At 37.8% G+C, this 20211-nt stretch overlaps 2 protein-coding genes across 9 annotated transcripts in view; one reads left to right on the top strand and one right to left on the bottom strand.

Moving 5' to 3' along the window:
- The window catches only part of AKAP7 (A-kinase anchoring protein 7), an 87485-nt gene that overhangs the window by 27723 nt on the left and 39551 nt on the right, over positions 1-20211 (top strand). For 4 of the 6 annotated variants that reach the window (XM_051792609.1, XM_051792608.1, XM_051792614.1 and 1 more), the window contains exon 7: positions 10800-10944. In XM_051792609.1, the coding sequence (XP_051648569.1) occupies positions 10800-10944 (145 nt within the window). Of the gene's footprint in view, positions 1-10799; positions 10945-12412; positions 18449-20211 lie in introns of those variants that run through there. The other 2 variants (XM_051792610.1, XM_051792611.1) reach the window with 2 other exon arrangements.
- MSH5 (mutS homolog 5) lies at positions 15-9422 on the bottom strand. 3 transcript variants are annotated; one of them, XM_051792553.1, is made up of 3 exons: positions 7325-9422; positions 4338-6768; positions 15-2246 (listed from the first exon to the last, which is right to left on the bottom strand). In XM_051792553.1, the coding sequence occupies exon 2, from the start codon at positions 6765-6767 to the stop codon at positions 4341-4343; it is 2427 nt and encodes an 808-aa protein (XP_051648513.1). In that variant the 5' UTR covers position 6768; positions 7325-9422; the 3' UTR covers positions 15-2246; positions 4338-4340. The 3 variants fall into 3 exon arrangements, with proteins under 3 accessions (XP_051648513.1, XP_051648514.1, XP_051648512.1); XM_051792554.1 differs by having other exon boundaries at positions 7628-9422; XM_051792552.1 differs by lacking the exon at positions 7325-9422 and having other exon boundaries at positions 15-2241; positions 4338-7306.

Raw genomic sequence — 20211 nt, 5'->3', positions numbered from 1 at the left:
CATTTCATGTAGATCAGCAGCAATCTAGAAAGTTTAATTTGGAGATGCACAAAGGTGCTGCTTAGGCTGTAGCATCATACCCTCTACTTTGTAACCAGCTGAGGAGGTAAGACTTTAAAACTATTTATTTTATTTAATGAAAATAATGTAGTGCATCTACTATATAAACATTAGTCCTGTACTGTAAGTTACCACTCTTGATATTCTCAGTACATTAATATCACAGTCTGTTTTCTGTTGTGAAATTAGGCAAGACCAAAGGCTAAAAGTACTTGTTAAAAATTACAGAACTCTAATTAGGATGTAGTTTGTATACGCATGCTGTTTGTTTGCAAAGTTTTCTTTCTGTATAGGAGAAAACAAGCAAACAGTGAAATTTCTATTTGGATTATGCATAATAGGCAGACTGTCAGTTCCCTCTACTGAATATGCTTTGGTGAATTTCAGAGTAGCGAGGAAACCCATCTTCTATATTCTCTCTTGCAGGCAGTTATTTCTTGCCTATTTATTAGGTTTTTTTGGACAAATTACAGAAATACATGAAAGTAGGTTATAACTGTCATAAAATATATATAGAAGCAATACTAGTGGACCTATTTTTATTGCATACTAATTTAACTGTAATACTGTATTGTATTATCTAACATAAGGTATGTCTCCATAAATTTTTTTTGTTGACCTTGTATAGAATGTTTTATGTGATCCTTTAACATTGTCTAGGAAAATAATTTTCAGAAAAAATATTTTAAATTGGAATTAAATTACATAATATTAATATTTTAAGTTGATTTTTTCCTTAATACTGGGGATTAAAGAAAAATACTTTAAAATTTAATTAGAAATATCTAAAAATGCTGAAGGTGCACATTTTAATTAAGTAGTATTCTGAAATCAGTAGGCAGAAGGCAGTGAGATTTCAGATACATAAGAAATTTCAAGGGCACACATACTTGCTCTAAAACAGAAATAAGGACTTATCCACAGGATGCAGGTGGATATTATAGATATGGATGCAGGCATATTATAGATACTAAATTTGTGAGCTCACATTAGCTTTTGCTTGTATTAACAGTTTTTTAAAAACACTCATTTTAAAAATCCACAGCTCTTCTAGAATATCAGCTGTTCAGTAATTTAACTGTTTGGTTTAAACATCTAAAACAATCAGGGTGAGATTTTTGCCATTCTGTTTTCTGGTTGTTTTTTGGCTGGTTCTTTGTTTCATTTGTATTTATCTACCTTCCATGAAATATTAGCCAGGATGCATACTTTCTGTGTTATGATATTCACTGCTGCTGACAGAACCAGGTCAATGTCATTCCAAATCATCTTCCTTTGCCCTCTATAATGCTGGATAATGCATATGGTATTCTAAAGATATACTGTATAGAAAGATACTGTGTATTAAAAATCTGTAAATTTTTCTCTGTCAATTCAGTGTCAGGCATAAGCATTAATCTTTACTATAATTTTTTGTTTCATTGTGTACATGCGTTTAGTTAGATAGTTTCGTGCCTTTACTGAAAGCAGTAAATACAAATACGAAACATAAAAGGAATGACTATTTCACAGTACGTTTTAATACAATGTCTAGTTGCATTTGGAGATCACACAAGAATATGAAAAGCAAGGAAGGGGGAATGAATGAAAATTACATGTGAAAGCATATGAAAGACCAAACAGTAGTAAAGTGGTTCAGTACAGTTCTCAGCTATAGCTTTATAACTATATTAATTTTTAAAAGTAAGTTTCCTTATTTGAAGCAATATTCTTTTAAGTCACTCTCCTCACAATAACATCTAAATTCCACCAAATTTATCTTTTGGGGGGAAAAAAATATCTTTTTTTTAAACCGTAATATAGCTTTAGGCACTTTGAAATGCATGTATTCTGAAAAGATTTTAACTTCCCCAGAGTTGAAAACATATTTACAAAACAAGGAGTTTGAGAATTCAGAACTAGGAAAGATCTCAAGAAATAAGCTTTTCACTTTGAAAGCACAGTATTAAGCTAAAAATGGTAAATGCAAAAAACTTGGAAACAGGTATTAATAAAGGATAAAAGCGTGAAATAAAGTCCACTAGAAAAGAGCTATATGGTTTACTGTACCCCCTCAGCTTCTTAGATTAAAGTACTTATCTTCCTACTGAGAAGTGGGAGCAACCCATTCTTCATGCTTAGTTGGACATTCCTGAGATCAGATGCGCCACTGAAAACTTCCCAAAATCCTTGTGCTTCTAGCTGTCCTTGTGGAAGGAGATAAAGAGATATAATTTACTTGCACATGTTTAGCTATTTCCAGAATTATTTGAATGATAAGAATCTTGGGTTAGTATCATTATATTCTATGCAAAGAACCTAATGAAACACAGTGAAAGAAGTACCTGGAGTTTTGCACTTGAACATAACATTTCTATTTCTGCTTCCCTCACTTGCCTGTTAAGTTGCTGCAGGTCAGCCACAACCCCTCTGTTTTTCATTTGTTCAGACTCCTGTTTATTTCAGGGTGTGCTGTGAGGCACACTTCATAAATGCTGTATGATGTTGGGAGGTCCTTTGATATCTAGTGCTGCCAGAACTGCAAATACTGTTAAATGAATTTCATAAGTAGAAGATGACTGACAGCTAAATTAGTCTGATGGCATCTGCTTAATTAGTACAGAGTATATACTTAGCCTAGACAGTGGCTGACAACAAAAAATGCCAAAAATATAATTTGTGAATCTTTAGTATATTATCTTATTTTCTACGGTATATTTTTAGAATGCTGTATGTACAGATAGTAAAAGAGAATATATTAGTGAGAAAACACTTGTGAGCATTCTACAAGGCCTGATTCACTGTTACCATTCAACCTCAATGGTAACATCATCGAGATGCTAGATATTATTTTGCAGACAGTATTATTATGACTGCACTGGAAACAGCATTAAATGCATGATTCAGTAATTTATTATTGTATTTTTTAAGGTAAATTATGTTAAACTTTTGTCACTCTCCAGTTTCATACACAGATAACATAAGGTGCTTATTTTGTAGTAATAATAATAGTTTCCTTCATTACCGAGGAGGAAATTACACACTGAAACAAACTCAAAGCAGTGTCTCCAACTTCAAAAATTTTTGATGTGTGCTCACATTCATCTTTTTGCTATCTTCAGGTAGACATACCTGATAACACGTTTAATACTGATAATTATGAAGGGAATTAATTTTTTTTCATGTAAATTTTCTCGTAGTTTATGTGACATTATTATTTTTGTCTTCTTGAAATCCCATAGAGCTGTGTGTCTGCTGATGTGTTTATTAGCCATAATATAAGCAGTTAGAGCAAGTTTTGGCAGACAATAAGCTATCTAATGTCTCTTCTGTCTTATTTACATGAGGAATCTCAGGCACCTCCCTGCAGGAAAGGTTATTACTTTGACAGTACTTAGATATGGCTCTTGGGTCATTAATTTGTTAATGTATTTTTCTTGCATATGCATACATTCAATACTGTGTTCAATAAAGATCCTCTGCATGACAAGAGTAGTGAAAGGGAATCCTCCCTTCTGATATTATACCTCTAATGTTAAGTTTTACTTAATACTTGGAAATGTAATAGAAAATGTAATTTTCTCTCTTACATTCCTAGATTTATAATTTTGATTTTATTTATATCCATGTGGCATAGACATACAGGACCTTAGAGAAGAGAGTGATTCTCAGGAAAACCAAAGCACTTCTCAGTTCCTGGTGATTCTGACCTCCAGCATTCTTCTTATAATAATTGCTGAGATCTCTGGCATTTTGGACAGAAATGATGGTATAAGAAAAGCCACAGAGCTCATTAAATCCCTCTGTATTTCCATTTATCAGCCTCTTTGTCAGTGGTTTGTATTGTGACAACTGTTACTTGCTGATATGAGCATCTGAGGCACATACTTATTTGGAATCTTTGATGCTGATCCTAAAATGGCTTTAGCACAATACAAAACAATAAGCATTTTGCTTTCACAGTCTTCTAAGACCAGTAAAAATGTGTTGTGATTTTTCTACAGTATATTTTTTTAATCTGTGGTTCTAACAACAGGGACAAAAAATGCACAAACTGGGTGACCCAAGAGCTGAAAGAGGTTCTTAAATTCTCTTCTTTCCCTCTTTCTACACTCATGTGGTACACCATATTGAAGTACTTGCTTTAAACAACAAGAAGAAGGAAGGCTTTAACTATAGACAGTTTGTTAAAAGCTAAATGTACTGTGAGGTGTTATGTTGCAGTAAGCATTCTTTAAATTACCAAACTTTCCTACTGAACATAGTGGATAAGATGCAATCTATGCGTTTACACGTACCCGTTACAGGACTGAGGCTGCAGAAGGTAGCACCTCCTTCCTCAGGAACTCTTCCAAGTCCACATGGGGATCATCAAGGTCTAAGGAAAGAAACTTTTCTACAACAGACTTGCATTTTTCCACCCGATCTCCTTTTGAAGGATGATCAAGACATTTGATAGGTTTTCCATTGCAAATCAGGTCTGATATTTCCACTCCTCTTTCAATAATTTTGGCTGGCATTCCTGCTAATGCTGCAATGTTGGCAGCATGACTAACAGTGGACACGCCGTCTTTGATCTGATAGAAAAATATCAACTCATCTCCATCCTGGTGGGTCTCCATGGTCAGATACTCCAGAAGAGGTGTGTCGGGCAGGAGTTCTAGCTGCATTAAACTGTGAAAATTAGTGGAGACAAAGACCTGTGGACACTGTGTTCCTTGTCTGATCCAGTACCTCAGGACAGCAGCCAGAAGGGACAGGCCATCCAATGTGTTTGTCCCTTTACCAAACTCATCAATAAGTACCAGGGACCTCTCTGTGGCATTGTTTACGGCCTTTGCAACCTGGTTAAGATCAATCATGAAAGTGGAGAGCCCTACAGAAACCGATTCCCTACTGTGGATTCTTGTGTAAATGCCATCAATTACTCCAATCTCTGCCTCTGCTGCAGGGACATAACTGCCAATTAGAGCCATAAATACTATAAGACCTACTTGCTTTAAGTAAACACTCTTTCCAGATGAGTTGGGCCCTGTGATGATCTTTATTCGTCTGGTAGCCTCACCACTGTTCACAGGATTGGCCACGAAAGTCTTTGCACATAGTTCCATGAGGGGATGTCTTCCATCCTTGATGTGGAAGCCGTGACGGTGAGTAAAGTGAGGTCGGCAGTAGCCGTTCTCCCGGGCCATCGCTGCCAAAGCTAGGAGCACATCTAGGTGTGCAGTGTACTCAATCACACTGTTAAGTACTTCAGACTTCTCCAAGATCTTTGTCTGCAGCTGGTGCATGATAAGTGTTTCCTGGTCTCTGATCTCACAGTGCAAGTCACCCAGCAGGCTGTCTAGCTCCTTAGTCCGAGCACTTCTGTAGTGCAGTTTATCGTTTGACAAGAACATGAAGTCCAGGCCTTCAATTTCGAAGTCACTCTTTTCTACCATATCTGGTAGCCGTGGAATGGAGAGAAGGAACCCAATCAAAGGAATGTAGATCACACAACAGGAAGGAATATGGTCATCCAAAGTCTCCAGTTCTTTTCGTGCCACTTCTGTAAGGAAGTCTGACAATCCCATCAGCTTTCGTTTCTTCTCATCAATAGTGGCGTCCACATTGGGTCTAACAGTGAAGCGGTTCTCTGAGAGGCTGCCTTCAAAGTCTACCACTTTGCTGATTAGATTAGCAATGTAGTGCAGATCATCAGTGAAGACATGTGAAATAGTCTGAAAAAGTTCAATAGTGTTGGGCAGAGAACGACACGTGTCTCTGAGGCACACTGCATTGTATGCTGTTTTATAGAGTGCTTGCCAGTCACTAACTTTTGTGTTGGAAAGAGTCATTCTTTTTAGAATAAGAGGCACATTTTTAATATTCTTGAGGCAGTTTTGAAGAGTGAGGACTGTTTCATGGTTCTGAGCCATCAGGAAGAAGCTGATAACATCTAGCCGTTTGTTCAGCTCTGTCAAGTTCCGAGTAGGTCGTGTGAGCCACAGCCTCAGAAGTTTTTCTCCCCATTTGCATCTGCAGCGGTTTAAAATTCCATATAAGCTGAATCCTTCTTTTAGTCCACTGGACAGCTTGTACACAGAAGGATGGATATCACTTTTAAATATCTGCAGGACACAGTAAGTGTCTTGGTCCATATTCACAGTATCTGACAGCACAAATTTTTTAAAGGCCAAAATAGGAACTGCTATACTGCTGTCTTCAAGCTCAACTCCAACCCTTCTCCTGTCTAGAAACTTAAGGAGGCCCCCTAAGGCTCGTATCATGAGTGGGCTTTCAAAAGGGATGATTGAGGACAAGTAGAGAATTTTCTCTGTTTCAGTCATATGAGATGGGATAAATGGAAATTGCCTAGATAGGATCCTTTGCTTGCTGACTTCTAGACCAAAATCTACATTAGGAAACAGGACAATTTCTGGTTTTCCAATGTCTTTATCACCAGCAGTAGCTGTTAGGTTGGTCAGGAATTTGGCAATATTCTGGTCCTGTTTTGCACTGGTCACTATGCATTGAGGATTAAGTTCCCCAGTCACTTTTTGCAGTAGCTTGAGGTCTTCATTATCGGGTATCTCAGGCATGAAGTAGACTGAGCAATCTTCTGTATCATAATAAGTAATTGCCAGCTGCCCTGCATACCACAAAACAGACATGTGTGTCTCAGAGCCCTCTTGGTCCTCTTGTTCGGGCCCAAGCAAGGCATGGCTTGTGGCTGATGTGGCACTCATTCTGTTGGAGAGAGATATTTTTATTTACAACTCATCCCAAAGGTCCTGAGAAGCAATTGTAATTGACAAGAGGAGGTTAACACTCACTCTTCCAGCTCTGGAGAAACTAAGAATCTACCAGTCATTAACAATAAATGTTCAAGTGGAAAGATGCAGCCAGCATCTGAAAAGATACAGCTGCCATCTGCTTCCAAGCAAGGTGTAACAGAGCAAACTACCAGCAATGCTGGATTTACAGTTTTTCTTTGTATTCTTTATTTTTTTAAAGTATGTATGTATGCCCAAATACCCATAAATACAGTCATGTACATGGGCGTGTATATATCCATGTACAGAATCATCCTCCCTCAGAGGTACGCGAGACATGCATGTGCTGACCTCAGCTCCTCACAGCAGTGCAGCCCATAACCTGGCCATCATTTCAGGGTCCCAGCCCGGTATTTATGTAGCACTATCACACAGCACGTTTCTATACAAGTACATAAGGGATCAGCCATATTAATCCCCTGTCACCACCCCACTTCCAACCCTCTCTCCCCTCTTCCCCCTCTACTCACCCTCCTCACCACAGGCGGGCAGCTCGTCTGGGCTGCTGCCTCTCCTTGTAGCTCAGAAGTGGTCTCCTTACCCCCTTCCTCTGTCTCTCCCCGCGCTCAGGCTCCCCCCCGCCGCCGAGTCCCCTCAGGATGGCCGGGCCCCTCAGGATGGCCGGGCCCGCCCCCGCAGCCGGGCCACCGCCCCACCGCCCCGCTATCCCTCCGCCGCCCCGCTATCCCGCCGCCGCCCCGCTATCCCGCCGCCGCCCCGCCGCACATGACGGGCCTGTCCCGGCAGAGCCCTCCGGGCCCGTGGGAACAGACCCTCAGTTGCAGGCGGCCTCCCGGCTGGATGGAAGCACCCCAGCAGCGTGCTGGGTGTGCGGTCTGGTACATGGGACTCGAGGCTGCTTGCGTCTGTGTTAAGGTCCATCACCACTTGAGCCCTCCTGCCCCTGGTCCCACACCTGGTTCCAGCCCCTGGCTCAGACTGCCTGTTGAGAGCAGCCCCGGGGACTGGGGTTTCACTGCAGGCTGGGGACAGCAGGCTGCACCTTCGTGGTGTGCACACAGGGGAGGCACAGGCAGAGTTAACAGACATAGCAGGGCTACCAAAGGCTGTGTCGCTGGTGCGCTGCCAGACCTGCAGGACGTCCTAATGCCATGCCTCTCTAGGCCCACGTTTCACAGCCATGTCCCTTTACAGGCATCATCCATCCATTACAGTTCTTCCTTCAAGAGGCAGATGTCTTTCTCCTGCCCTCCCAGCACCAAACGTTTCAAAATGGCCTCTCAAGCACTCATTTCTCACCCCCCTCATTATGGTTTATCTCTATAATCAGCATCTATACTATTCCCATGTGGTAACAACTTTTCTCTTTCATCTCTACTGCTCCAGACCCTTTAAGTTAAGAAATGAACCATGCCCTTCCCATGCACCTTCTTTGTTTCATCCTTTCACAACACACAGGCAGCACTCTAGCAATTGCTCCAGTTACTAAAAATATCATAGTTTTGCCATGGCTGCTTTTCCAAATACATTTCAGTAGTGCATCACAAGCACAACTCAGTTCCTGAGCATTCAACATTTGATTCATACCTTACCAATCTGCCTTTGACAAGCAACATCCCTGCCTCTTGTAAATGTTATTTTTCTATTGGAGCGTGAAGTTGTGATTTTTATCTTTTCCTCATTTCATTCCAGAAGTACTCAAGGCTTCATATTTTGACAAGTGTTCTCCTGGCTGAAAAGGTCTTTTTTTATTACTAATTGATGTCTGACTGGATTTCAAAGAACTGTCAGCCAAAAGCAAGGAATGATGATTTAATTTCAAAATAAGTTTAGTACATAAGGACTAATCTAGCCATAGAAATCAAATTTCAAATAGTGATAGTGAGGGTGGAATGAATGTAGTCTTCCAAGGAGATCATGTTCCCGAAATGAAAAACATCCACCACTAGATGTCATAATTTCAGAGATTAAGGAAATAGTCATTTCTGACCTTCACTAAAGTAAAATTATGGGGACCAAAAGTCTCTAAATTAGACTTCAGAGAACCAGATGTGCGGGTACTTACGGAAGCAAAGTCCTTCTGAAGCCAGTAATTTGGTACCTAAGTAAAAGGTCAGTAGACATACCAACTCTAAGCGTATCTTGCATATGTGTAACTTTAAATGAAGCACCACAAGAAATGCATGAATGTAATGCTCAGATAAATGCATACAGTGTAATGTTATAGTGAGGAAGGAGACAGTGTATGCTCCTTTCAGGGTGTCTGGTAAGGAGGGACCTTTTCAGTGCAGAAGGGGATAATAAGAAAAGGAGGAGGCCCTAAGAAACACATACAGAGACCCAAACCTGACCAACGAATGATAAGGGAAGTAGTAACAAGAGCCAAAGGTGGTCAGCCCCACAGACTAATAAAGACATGTGGAGTGTGGGGATGTTCATTGCAGTAAGACTGAGGACCTTGTCAAATGAGATGGTAAGAGAAAGGAGGCAAACAGAAGCAAAATATACAGAGACACAAACCTGTTAAACTTAACACACAAATCCAAGAAGCAAACCTTGTCAGCCATACTAAGGACCTGTCAAGAAACTACAGGCAAACTGGGACTTTGCAGCTGTTGGGAATGTAAAGCTGAGGGTCTGAGATGTTGGGAGGGGGGCTTGGTTGTACTGTGCAAATGGATGGGGGATGTGGGAGGTGCAGGGGAAGAACAAAAGAGGAGTGGACAGAATTGGCTGCAAAAGGGGCCAGTCTGTTTAAAATAAGGCTGGTGGGCATGCTTGTCTGATGACCTGAGCAGCTGACTGCTGGAGGCAAATATCTGTATCCTCCCCAAACTGTGTGTGTGAGGAGCTGTCCTCAAGCTGGACCAGATAGCAAGTGAGGAACCTGTGGGGTCAGCAAGAGACCTGTGATTTGGGCAGGGGTACCAGGTGGACAGAGGGACCATGGTTGTGCTTTGGGGATGCACAAATGTGCATGTGAGCCTACACTGCTGACCTTCTGTCTCTGCCAGGGGCTACCTGCACCTGTGTCTCCTGTGCGCCCTGTATGTGGGTGCTGTTGAGGGCAGTGGCACTCCATGTAGCCAGCCATGTCTATGTCCTTTGAGCATGTATGTGTATCTCTGAGAGGTGAAAGCAGCAGGTACATCCATCAAGACTCTGGGGCTCCGGGGCACTGGACTGGGCTCCAGCAGCCAGGCAGTAGGGAGCCCTGGGCAGAAGATACTGGAGGTACCATCCCTACTAACATCCCGTAGCATATAGTAATGATACCTAAATAGCAAACAGCATTGTTGTGAGGTAGATTGAAGGAGAAAATAGCAAATTTCTACAGAGATCATATATTTTAATTGAAGATACAAAGGAATTCGCACTCCTAAACTCTTAAAATAACTACTGAAATTATGTTTTCTGAAAACAGCCTAATAGAAAATTTAATATTTTATACTTCATATATGCAAAACTGCATGATTCCGATATTATAAATTATGGTAAGTTTTTAGATTTATTGAGTTAAAAAAGTCTAGTGCTGGTAAAATACAACCACATTTTCCTGTGTGGTGATTTTAAAGACTCAGAAAACTGCCCTTGACATACATTTGAGATGCTTCCTTGTAGTAGCATGCCCAGTGATGACAGCAAAAATAATTCCCAGTGACATGTTCCGTGAACACTGTTGCAAACTATTGGAAATTAAAGCAATTGTAGCATTGTGTATGTCTATTTGTTTCCTACAGGACTGAAGAAGTGATAGAAAGGAGGAATAATGACAGTTTTATTTCATTGTTTAAGTTCTTCAACAGACAGTGCTTACCTGAAACAGGAGATTTGGCACATTGTTGTTTTTGTATTCTTTTTGCATTTTGAAGTAGTTTTCCATCCTAACTATAATTCTGATTAAAATGAAAACTATAAGAATCAACTACAAAATTTCAGCCTTTTAGTAGAATGCCTAATTGAATTTTATGTTACTTTTTAAAGGTGAAAAAAATTGACTCCAACCTGTATGAAGATTTCAAAAGCCATTATTTTGGAGATGAAATCTTGCACCGCTTTGATCTTTGCTCCATGTTGAAAAAAAAGCAACCAAATGGTTACTACTACTGTGAGTCCTCTATTGTTTTTGGTAAGTACATCTTCATTTTTGTCTTATCAATTGTGTCTCTGAGTTATATGCATGAAAAACTTCTATATTTTGGAGTGTACATTAGGCAATTCCTGTAATTTCCATGGAGTCTGACAGAAATCTGTCCCTCAGCCCTGGCTCTGCAGGAACTCTGTGCAGTGATTCTTGCTGACAGCTAAAGTTTATTTTCAATTATCCATCCCCAGAATCCCATTCCATTTCTCATCCTAAAATGAGTGTTTAAGATTAGTGAGATGTATCACTCTCCAGAGCTGCTCATCTCTCTGTTGAATTTAAAGATGAGTTGCGTGACTAAGTTAGATTAGACACAGTAACAGATGATTAAAGCTAAGTGAAATGTCTGATTTTGCAGAGATGTGAGCTTACTTGGACTATATTCGTATACAGAGAAAATTTCAGTGTTACCACAGATTTGGTAATAACTCTAAGACTTTAAATATTGTACATTTAAACATTGTGACACCTTGCTAGATTATTACAATACTAGAAATCACAGTTGTGTTCTCCTGCTTTATCTGAACAGAAATACCACTGTTAAAAGTTAGTGCTGCTTCCAGGACTGCGTGTAGGGCTTTGGTGACGATTTGGTTTCTCCCCTGTGGTAACTTTTTTCCTTGTGCTGCAGCATTGCTGGTGGAAATGCTTACTGGTTTGGAGGATTGTTTTGAGGACTTGTAATTAAATACTGGCACAATACTTTAAACATGTCAGGTGTCTCACAAATGCTAATTATTGTCAATGTTTTTTGTTTGCACTTAGGGTCATCTTTATTTAGCTTAAATAGACTGTTAAAAAATCAAAAGAAGTACAGCAGAAAAAAGTGTAGGATGTGACAAAACTATTGCAAAATCCAGATCAGTCAAAATGAAAGTGAGATATTTTTATACATATCTATCTATCTATCTATCTTATTTATTACCTTGTGTTATGCGTGTCTCATAGTTATGTTTATATTTGTATATATAACTATATATATGTCTTCTGTACATTTGTAGATTTAAATATTATCTATGTGCATCCAAATGCTTAAGAGAAAGAGAAATTATAAGATCATTTAACATGATATAAAATTTTTATTTTGGTGAAATTGAGGCTCTGTTATTCACAAATATGCCTCAGAGTATTTTAGAATATGTAGCTGATTAAGGAATTTGTTAAATAACTCATTACAAAAAAAAAGGCTTTTTAGCAGTACAGTTTGTAAATATTGACAATGTTATTTCCCAAACATTTGTTTAAATCTCTCTTCTTGAACTTTTTCTGTTACTGACATCTCAGAATGCTAAAATGGGACAGTCTTTCAGAAGTCTTTTGAATCTGAGTCCCATTAAATGGTTTATACCATCAGTCAATCAACTAGTATTCAAAGCAAGAATCACATGTTTGTTTGGCTTTGATTCAGTCCTGGTATAACAGTGCGTAAAGAATTTATGTGTCATTTTCACAGTCCAAACAGAACTCTCCTTTGAATTATTTTTACATGAGCACTACATCTGGCTTTCTCCTAGACATAGTATTTGAATGGATGTTCTTCACTGATATCAGACTAAGAAAATGCACTATTATTATCCTCATTTTTTCATGGACTTAGATGCATCTTGGTGAAATACATGCATTTAATTTTTTGGTTTTGTACATGTCAATATATATTTTTTTAAAGCAAACAAATGAAGGAAAACAGCGTTGTTGAAACAGAGTTTAAATGACTTGTTTTTTCATTTCAAAGAAGAAGATAAAATTTTAATGAATTTTGAAAAATAAATTTTAAAATGTTTTAAAATGTGATCTGAATAGAGTTTTTTAGTAACTTTAGGTAGCTAGGACATAAAAATAAATACAGGAGGGAGTTAATGCAGTTCTATTAATACATTAGAAATAGTGACATTTGAAAATTACTTAATACAGACAAAACACTCTATCCTGGTCTAGTTCTTTCTACATGTACATACACTCAAGCAATTATCTTCTTTCCTTGAAGTGCACAGAAAATACAGAAACAGAATTGACTTCCTTTTATCTAGAGTTTGGTCAGACTTGAATGTTATTCATCTAATAAGATGAAAAGATCTAAAATGGGGTTAGAATTAATGTTAAAAATCCATACACAACAAAGACTTGCATACTACTGTGGCCTGGCAGCCAGGAGGGCCAACCATGTCCTGGGGGCCATCAGGCAAAGCATCGCCAGCTGGTTGAGGGAGGGGATTGTCCTGCTCTGCTCTGCACTGGTGTGGCCTCACCTTAAAAATTGTGTGCAGTTTTGGGCACCACAATATAAGAAAGATACTAAGCTATTAGAGAGTGTCCAAAAGAGGACAGTGAGGATGGTGAAGAGTCTGGAGGGGAAGCCATATGAGGAACAGCTGAGGTCACTTGGTCTGTTCAGCCTGGAGGAGACTGAAGGGAGGCCTCGTTGCAGTCTACAGTGTAATGAGGAGAAGCAGAGGGGCAGGTACTGATCTCTTCACTCTGTAGACAGTATGAAGTTGTGTCAGGTGAAGTTTAGTTTGGATATTAGAAAAAGGTTTTTCAGCCAGAGGGCGGTTGAGCACTGGAATAGGCTCCTGGAACAGGGAAGTGGTTACAGCACCAAGCCTGTTCAAGAAGTGTTTGAAAAACACTCTCAGGCACATGGGGTGATTCTTGGGATGTCCTGTGTAGGGCCAGGAGTTGGACTTGATGATCCTGATGGGTCCCTTCCAACTCAGCATATTCTATGATTATCTGGCTAATAAGTGCCACAGCACATATCAGTGCACATTTTAAAAGCATATTTAAAAATATGGGAACCAAAGAGATGGATATGAATAAAGGCACAAGTAAAACACCTGCTGAACTGCATCAATATGCACAGCAGGTAATCAGGCTTTTACAGTATGTTACGTAGCAGCATCCACTATCTTCAGCAGAGCCTACATCTGAACCAGAAGTTTTCTCTACATCTGTGTGCCAGCCCCACAGGGTATGTATTCAGGAGTTAAAAATTGATGTCACAGTAAGGGTAATGTTGAAGCTTCACACTCGGAGTTCAGTTTACTGTTTAAAGCAAACAAAACAGCAAGCCAACAGTGTCCTTCTCCAGACTACCTACCTCATGGCAGTTGTATGTCACCTCAAATCCCAAAGAAGACTATTGAATGCTGGAATGAGTTGAGCTTCTCAATATATACTTCTTCACCTGAATAATAGGTCAGTTCTTTATATCATGGTAAAGATGTTCAGTAGACCCTCTGACCGTCAAAGGGAGCATTGCATAAATCTTCTTATGTCAAATATGCCTTTAGCATTAAGTATCTCACTTAAATATTTTCAGAATCCATTAATGAAGATTTTTGTAGACTTGTTTCAAAGAAAATTTGTGTATAGTAATATAATGTAAAATGAGATTGTATACACATTAAAGAAAGTTGTCACATGCCAAGCTGTTTTCTGTGATGTTTCTCCTGGGTGGCTTGTTAGAAGACTTCCCCTATGCTATCTCTGAGGTAGAAGAACTTAAAGAAGTCTGTTCCTTAGTGGAAACCACTCAGCAGGTACTCTTACTTTCTGCTCAGTCAGAATTCATATACCTGGAATGTGGCCCAAGCTGCAGGTTAAAGTACTATTGCAAGCCCCCTTAATCCTTGCAATCTAGCAGTAGCAATATGGAAAATGACATATCAGACTACAAACATCTGTTTTATCTGGATAAAAGCATAATAGTGAGGTAAAAGGTAATACTTCTTGCTGCTCAAATAATACCTCAAACAAATGCCTTTTTAAGTTGCAGAACATTAGAGGGTCAATTCGCTTTTCAGTGGAACTTTCCACAAGTTTGGTGTCTAGTCTGACCTTGTCACCAGGTTACTCTGCAGTCTCTCTAAGATGGGAGACACCTGCAGAAAGTCATTCTTCCCATCCTAAAATGTGTGTCTGAGACAATCAGGATCCAAAAAATGTGTATGATAGGCAAACATGAGTCTAAGATACACTTGAACACTTGAACAGTTGTTAATACTGTTAGTTAGCTTTCTTGCTAATTATATATATACACGAAGATAAAATTTTCAACTAAATAGCAAAAAGATACATTATATTTGCAATCTTTAAGTGTCTGAGGGAGATCGATAACTTTATGAACAGGACATGTTACCAAAAAAAGTAATTCTTGCAATTGCTGGTGTTAGGCTATTTGAAACATTTAAGTAACATTTTAGTTTAATAAACTTAATTAGGATTTTGTGGTGCCGTTTATGCTTCCACATTACATTTTATGATGTTAGCCAGGCAGCTGCTCAACACCCATGTCTCAAAGAAAGAACAAGATGCTTCTTGTGGTACTTTGTATATGAACTCTACAGACTGAAGATAAGTTTGTCAGCAGTAGGTTTGGAAATACCCACAGGGAAGAAAGAATTACGGAAGAAAGAATTACAGAAGAAAGAAGAACAGGAGAAGAGACTCATCTGCACGTGAAACAGAAAATAGATAACGTTACTCTATGAACCCCAAATAATACTGAGAAGAAATAGAAGACTGAAAATAAAAGAATTGGAAACCAACTGATAGTTGGATAGATTGTCAACATCCCTCAGTTTGCTCTTTATAAAAATGCACTTACAGTGTTAAGCAAAAAATACAGTAGTATTTCATCTTCATCATCAAGGAAGAAGAGGGTTCAAATACAGAATGCAATATGAAGTTTTCCCAGTTTGTCTGAAATCTTTTTGAATTGGACACTAGCTTAACTGAAAAAAAGACTGGCATTTGTTTCCTTTAGGTGCTCTCCTGCTTCTCCATCTACAAATCGTTTGACCTAAATGTGATTGATTTTATTCATATAGCAATTAAATATTTTCTCACATTGGAAAGAGCAAAAGTAACCAATAGTTCTCCTGTTTTAATTGTCCAGATTCTACATCCTGCAAAATTACACATATTGTGTGTTGGTTTCTTTTTACCTTCCTTCTTAATTGTATGAAATGAATCACTTCTTCTAAAATAATGAATTGTTCTTTGATTTTATCTGTTACGTACCCTTCTTTTTCTGTAATTTCAGGATACCTGTAAATCTGTTTCTTTCACTTTTTAATAGTCTATTTGTAGCCTAACTTCTACTTTCTCCACCCTATTAGGTTGTGAATAACTGTTTTTGAGTTTGTTGCATATCTGTGGCACTCCTTCTAAATTGTAATTAATAGCAGTCATATTGCTTCTGGATAAAAATGTTCTGGGCAGTTTCTCAGGGGCTATTTCTTAACCTTTGAAATTAGTAATTAATTCACTGTTTGTGTTGAGTTTATCCAGAACTTCAATTTTGTGCATGCAGTATGCTTAGTAAGTCTTTGCCCACATAAAAAGCAACAGGTATTGTGTGCTAATCAGAGAAGTCTTTCCCTAAAACACTATTTCTCAACAGAGTCACGTGGTAGAATATTGACTTATAAAAATGGTTCTTTTAAACATGGCAGAGAAAAACTCACATTTTGGTTATTAACCTAGAAACCATGCTCTTTATGGACAGTGACTAGAAAGCAGTAATTTGTGGTTTCTTACACATATCAAATATTTTTCGATTCTTTAATGAGAATATAACAGCAATATATTTCATCTATGTATTGCTACATTGGGCAGTTGCTTCTGTATTTGGTAATTTTCTGCGACTGAAACATTGACCGTTAGTATAGCATTTTCATAATGAGATAGCATTTTATATTAATTTCATAATATCAGTTATAACTTAAAAGCTCTATGGATTCATACTGTTGTGGATAAGGAGAAGAGGCTGATTGAGAGGGAAGTAACCAATGTGATTTGAAAGTAAAAATTTTAATTTCAGAATAATATTTCATTGTTCTGAGGCAAATTCCAATGTTTGAGCTTTAAGTTGGCAAATGTGTGACAAACTTCATTAGAAAGTGACAGGGAGCTTCAAAGACAAGAACATGATGTTTAGAATTCAATCATTCATCTACTAATACTGAAAGTAAGTAAAAAACCTTTTCATCACTTTCTGTTATTATGAGATTTATTTATTGTATTTGATTATGAAATTTGCTTTGTTGTACAGCATTTTTGCTATTCTCTTTGTAAAATACCAAAATGTAATTCTGTTTGAAAGACTATTTTCCTTTTGTTTATCAACAAAAAATATTTGAAGTAGTGATCTGTTTTTGTGCCAGAGCTGTTATCTGTAGTTGAAAATAAGTGAAAATCAGATTTTCTAAAATGGTTTTCAAAAATCTGTTCAAACAATAGAATAAAACTGATGAAGTAAATCTAACAGAAAAGCACAAAAAACTATTTGACATCAGAAAGACTGTGATTCATGACTGAAAATTCAGTAGAGTATATGAAAAAGACAGAATTGATTTTTTACAACATAACATAGTATGCTATAAAATACAATTTAATAACATCCAGCAGCTTTTTTGTATCTTAAGTATTTGTGATTTAAAGACATTTTCCTCAGCAGACTTTGGTGTCCAAACAACATATTTGTTTCTAAATTTAATGTATTAAAGTTACATTGAGAATATGCAAAGCATTAATTTCAATATATTAACAAAACAGTAAACAGACCACCTAGGTGAGGAATAAACGAAATATGTAATATTCTTTCATTGAATATATCAGTAAAAGATAATTAATTTTTATTCTTAACATCTTCCTAGCTGGCAAGTTATTTTTCTTGACACATATTTGTTGTTTAGTCTTAACATCAAATAGAAGGTATGTTTGATTTACTGTAATTGAATTTGGCTCTTCTGCAGATTCTATAAGGAGTGTTTTTCAGTAGTTTGAAGGATCTGGAATGAAAGGAAAACCAGTTTTCCATTGTTCAGTTGTCACGATTTTTCAATTTTTGATGGTTAGTGTAGAGCTCAAGAGATTATCCAGTGCGCTGCATGGTTGCACAGAGAGTCTACTAGGCTTCCTACCTAATTCCTGTGAGATATTCTAAAATAAGATACGTTTGCAGATCAGTAGTGATCTGTACTTCAGGGGTAATGCAAACACTGACATAAAAATGTAATTGTTGGGGAAAAGGGCTTGTTTTGAGTAATACCACAGCTTGCATTTCTCTTTCACAACAGTACTCAGAAATGAGTAGAAACAGGTGTTTCTGGGATAGAAACAGTGTTTTTCTTATTTTAGACTACATAATATATTTTTGAAGCCTCTAGTGTTTGTAAAAGTAGGGTTTTTTCAGTGGAAACAATTTCAAGATAAAATGTGACAGATCTTAAAGATGCATTGTTAATGTGGCTTACAGTGAGTGTCATTTCGCGTTTCCTAGAAAGCCACAATGCGCTGTTTCTTATGGAAACAGTAGAATGTAAGAGCAAGATTACATCAATCACAAGCTGAAACATGACATTATTGTCTGCCAAGTTACTTGGTTTTAATCTATTCTTAAACACAACAGAAAGGGTCATCACAGTGCCTGCTGAATACATAGTATACAATCTTATATTTTTCAAATGAAGATCAGACATTTAAGATCTGAATTGGCATTTAATGACAGGAGAGAGAACTGAACGTCTTTTCTGTTTATGGGAGAGTTAGGCAGATCTGTTGGGTATGAAAAGTTGGAGGTGTTACTCATGCAGTATAGAGAACTTTCTGGGAGGGTGACATACAACTCATAAAGAGGTTGCTATACTACATACATGAAGACTTTTGATTTTTTCTTAGTGAAGTATGTCTGAGTCTGCATGTGAGTCCTTATTTGTCAGCCATCCAGCTGGAGACAGTCCAGCATTGTGCTTAATCCCCCTGTCCCACATCTTGAGCACTTACCAGAGGATGTGGGTGAATGCAGAAGGGAGCCAAACCTTGCCATTTACAGCCAGTAATAAATGGCTGAGCAATGCATAAGAATTAATGTGGTTTTTTTACATTGCCTTTCATGCTAGTGACAATTCCTCATCTGTTCCATTGCAAGATTAGATGTGTTAACCACCCATGGCATAAACTGTCTGATATAACTTTAGTGGTCTAATGTACCTCACTTGCCTGTGCTGTGGAACTGACAAGGGGCACTTGGAATCAGGTGGAGATGACAATGCTAAATGCAGCTGTTCTTCCTGCTTCTCAGGTGTTGGCTATCAGGTTGATGCTATAGTGTTCAGCTATGTTCTAATTTCTGCACCAGCATCAGTAGCTTTAGAGGCTTACATGACCAAAGCATTCATATTCACACTTACTGGACATACTTAAAGACATCTGAAGTGAGGCTTCCAATTTTTTAAGTTTCTCTAAACTTGTCCACTCTGTATTTTCTGAGGCAAGAGTGGATTCACACTGCTTGCATTCTGAGCAGATATCTGGGTGTATGTGGTGGTCAAAGTGCTGAGCTTGACACCACAGACTTCTCTTCACCTGGATTTGGATTAGCTAGAGTACAGGAAGAGTGAGCTCTTCTTGTCTTCTCTAGACTGCATGGTTTTACCTTAGGTAAATAGTTTGATTTCTGAAGTCCCAAAACACTACAGTTGACCCTTTCACACATACTTTTAAAAGCCTCTGCTATTACTTTATGCTTTGCAAAGAACAGATTTGTCTTAAAGAATTCTGAGTAGCCATCCACAGTTTATAGATTACAGCAGAAAGTAATTGCTGACTGAAGACTGTTTTAAAAAAACCTTTTACTTTAAAAAAATTTATTTAGAGAAGCAGTGAAAATGCCACAATTTCATTTTAATACCTAGGCACTGTTTCCATAGCCCGTTTATTTTTTTTTAATGTTTAAGGTGCTTTGAATCAAAAATCCTAGATACTGAACTTTATTGCTTTAATCAAGAGAACAAAAGCTTTTCTTATACATAAAACTGTTCCTAATTAAATACTTTGGGAAAGTGGGTCAAGCTGAACAGGAACAAAGCACTCTCTTATTCCAAAATAACAGTGTTCACATATGGAATTATTCAGAAACAGCTCTTAGTACTTTAAAATTCCCAGGCAGTGTTAATCTGTCTTATCTTTCAAATGCAGGCAAGCTCTATAGTTTTCTTTCCCTAGTCCTATCGTATTGCAAACACAAAACACATTCAATGTTAAAAATTTGCATCAGTTGATTAGGTTGTGATACCACCTTTGGCAGGAGATTTGTTAGTGTATCTTTAATATTAAAAATGTTATTTTCACATGAAAACAAGCAAAAGCAATCATTATTTTACATGGAAAATATACCTACTTTTAGAAGATTGTGTTGAATTCTTGGTGATCATTATTATTGGTAAATTCTGCTTTCTATACATTGAA

This window comes from Manacus candei, unplaced genomic scaffold, assembly GCF_025592945.1.
Source record: "Manacus candei isolate 608988 ecotype Guabito, Panama unplaced genomic scaffold, ASM2559294v1 h1tg000034l, whole genome shotgun sequence".
NCBI classification, from domain to species: domain Eukaryota; kingdom Metazoa; phylum Chordata; class Aves; order Passeriformes; family Pipridae; genus Manacus; species Manacus candei.
Note: the sequence above shows the minus strand (reverse complement) of the source record. Positions and strands in the feature narration are given on the sequence as shown.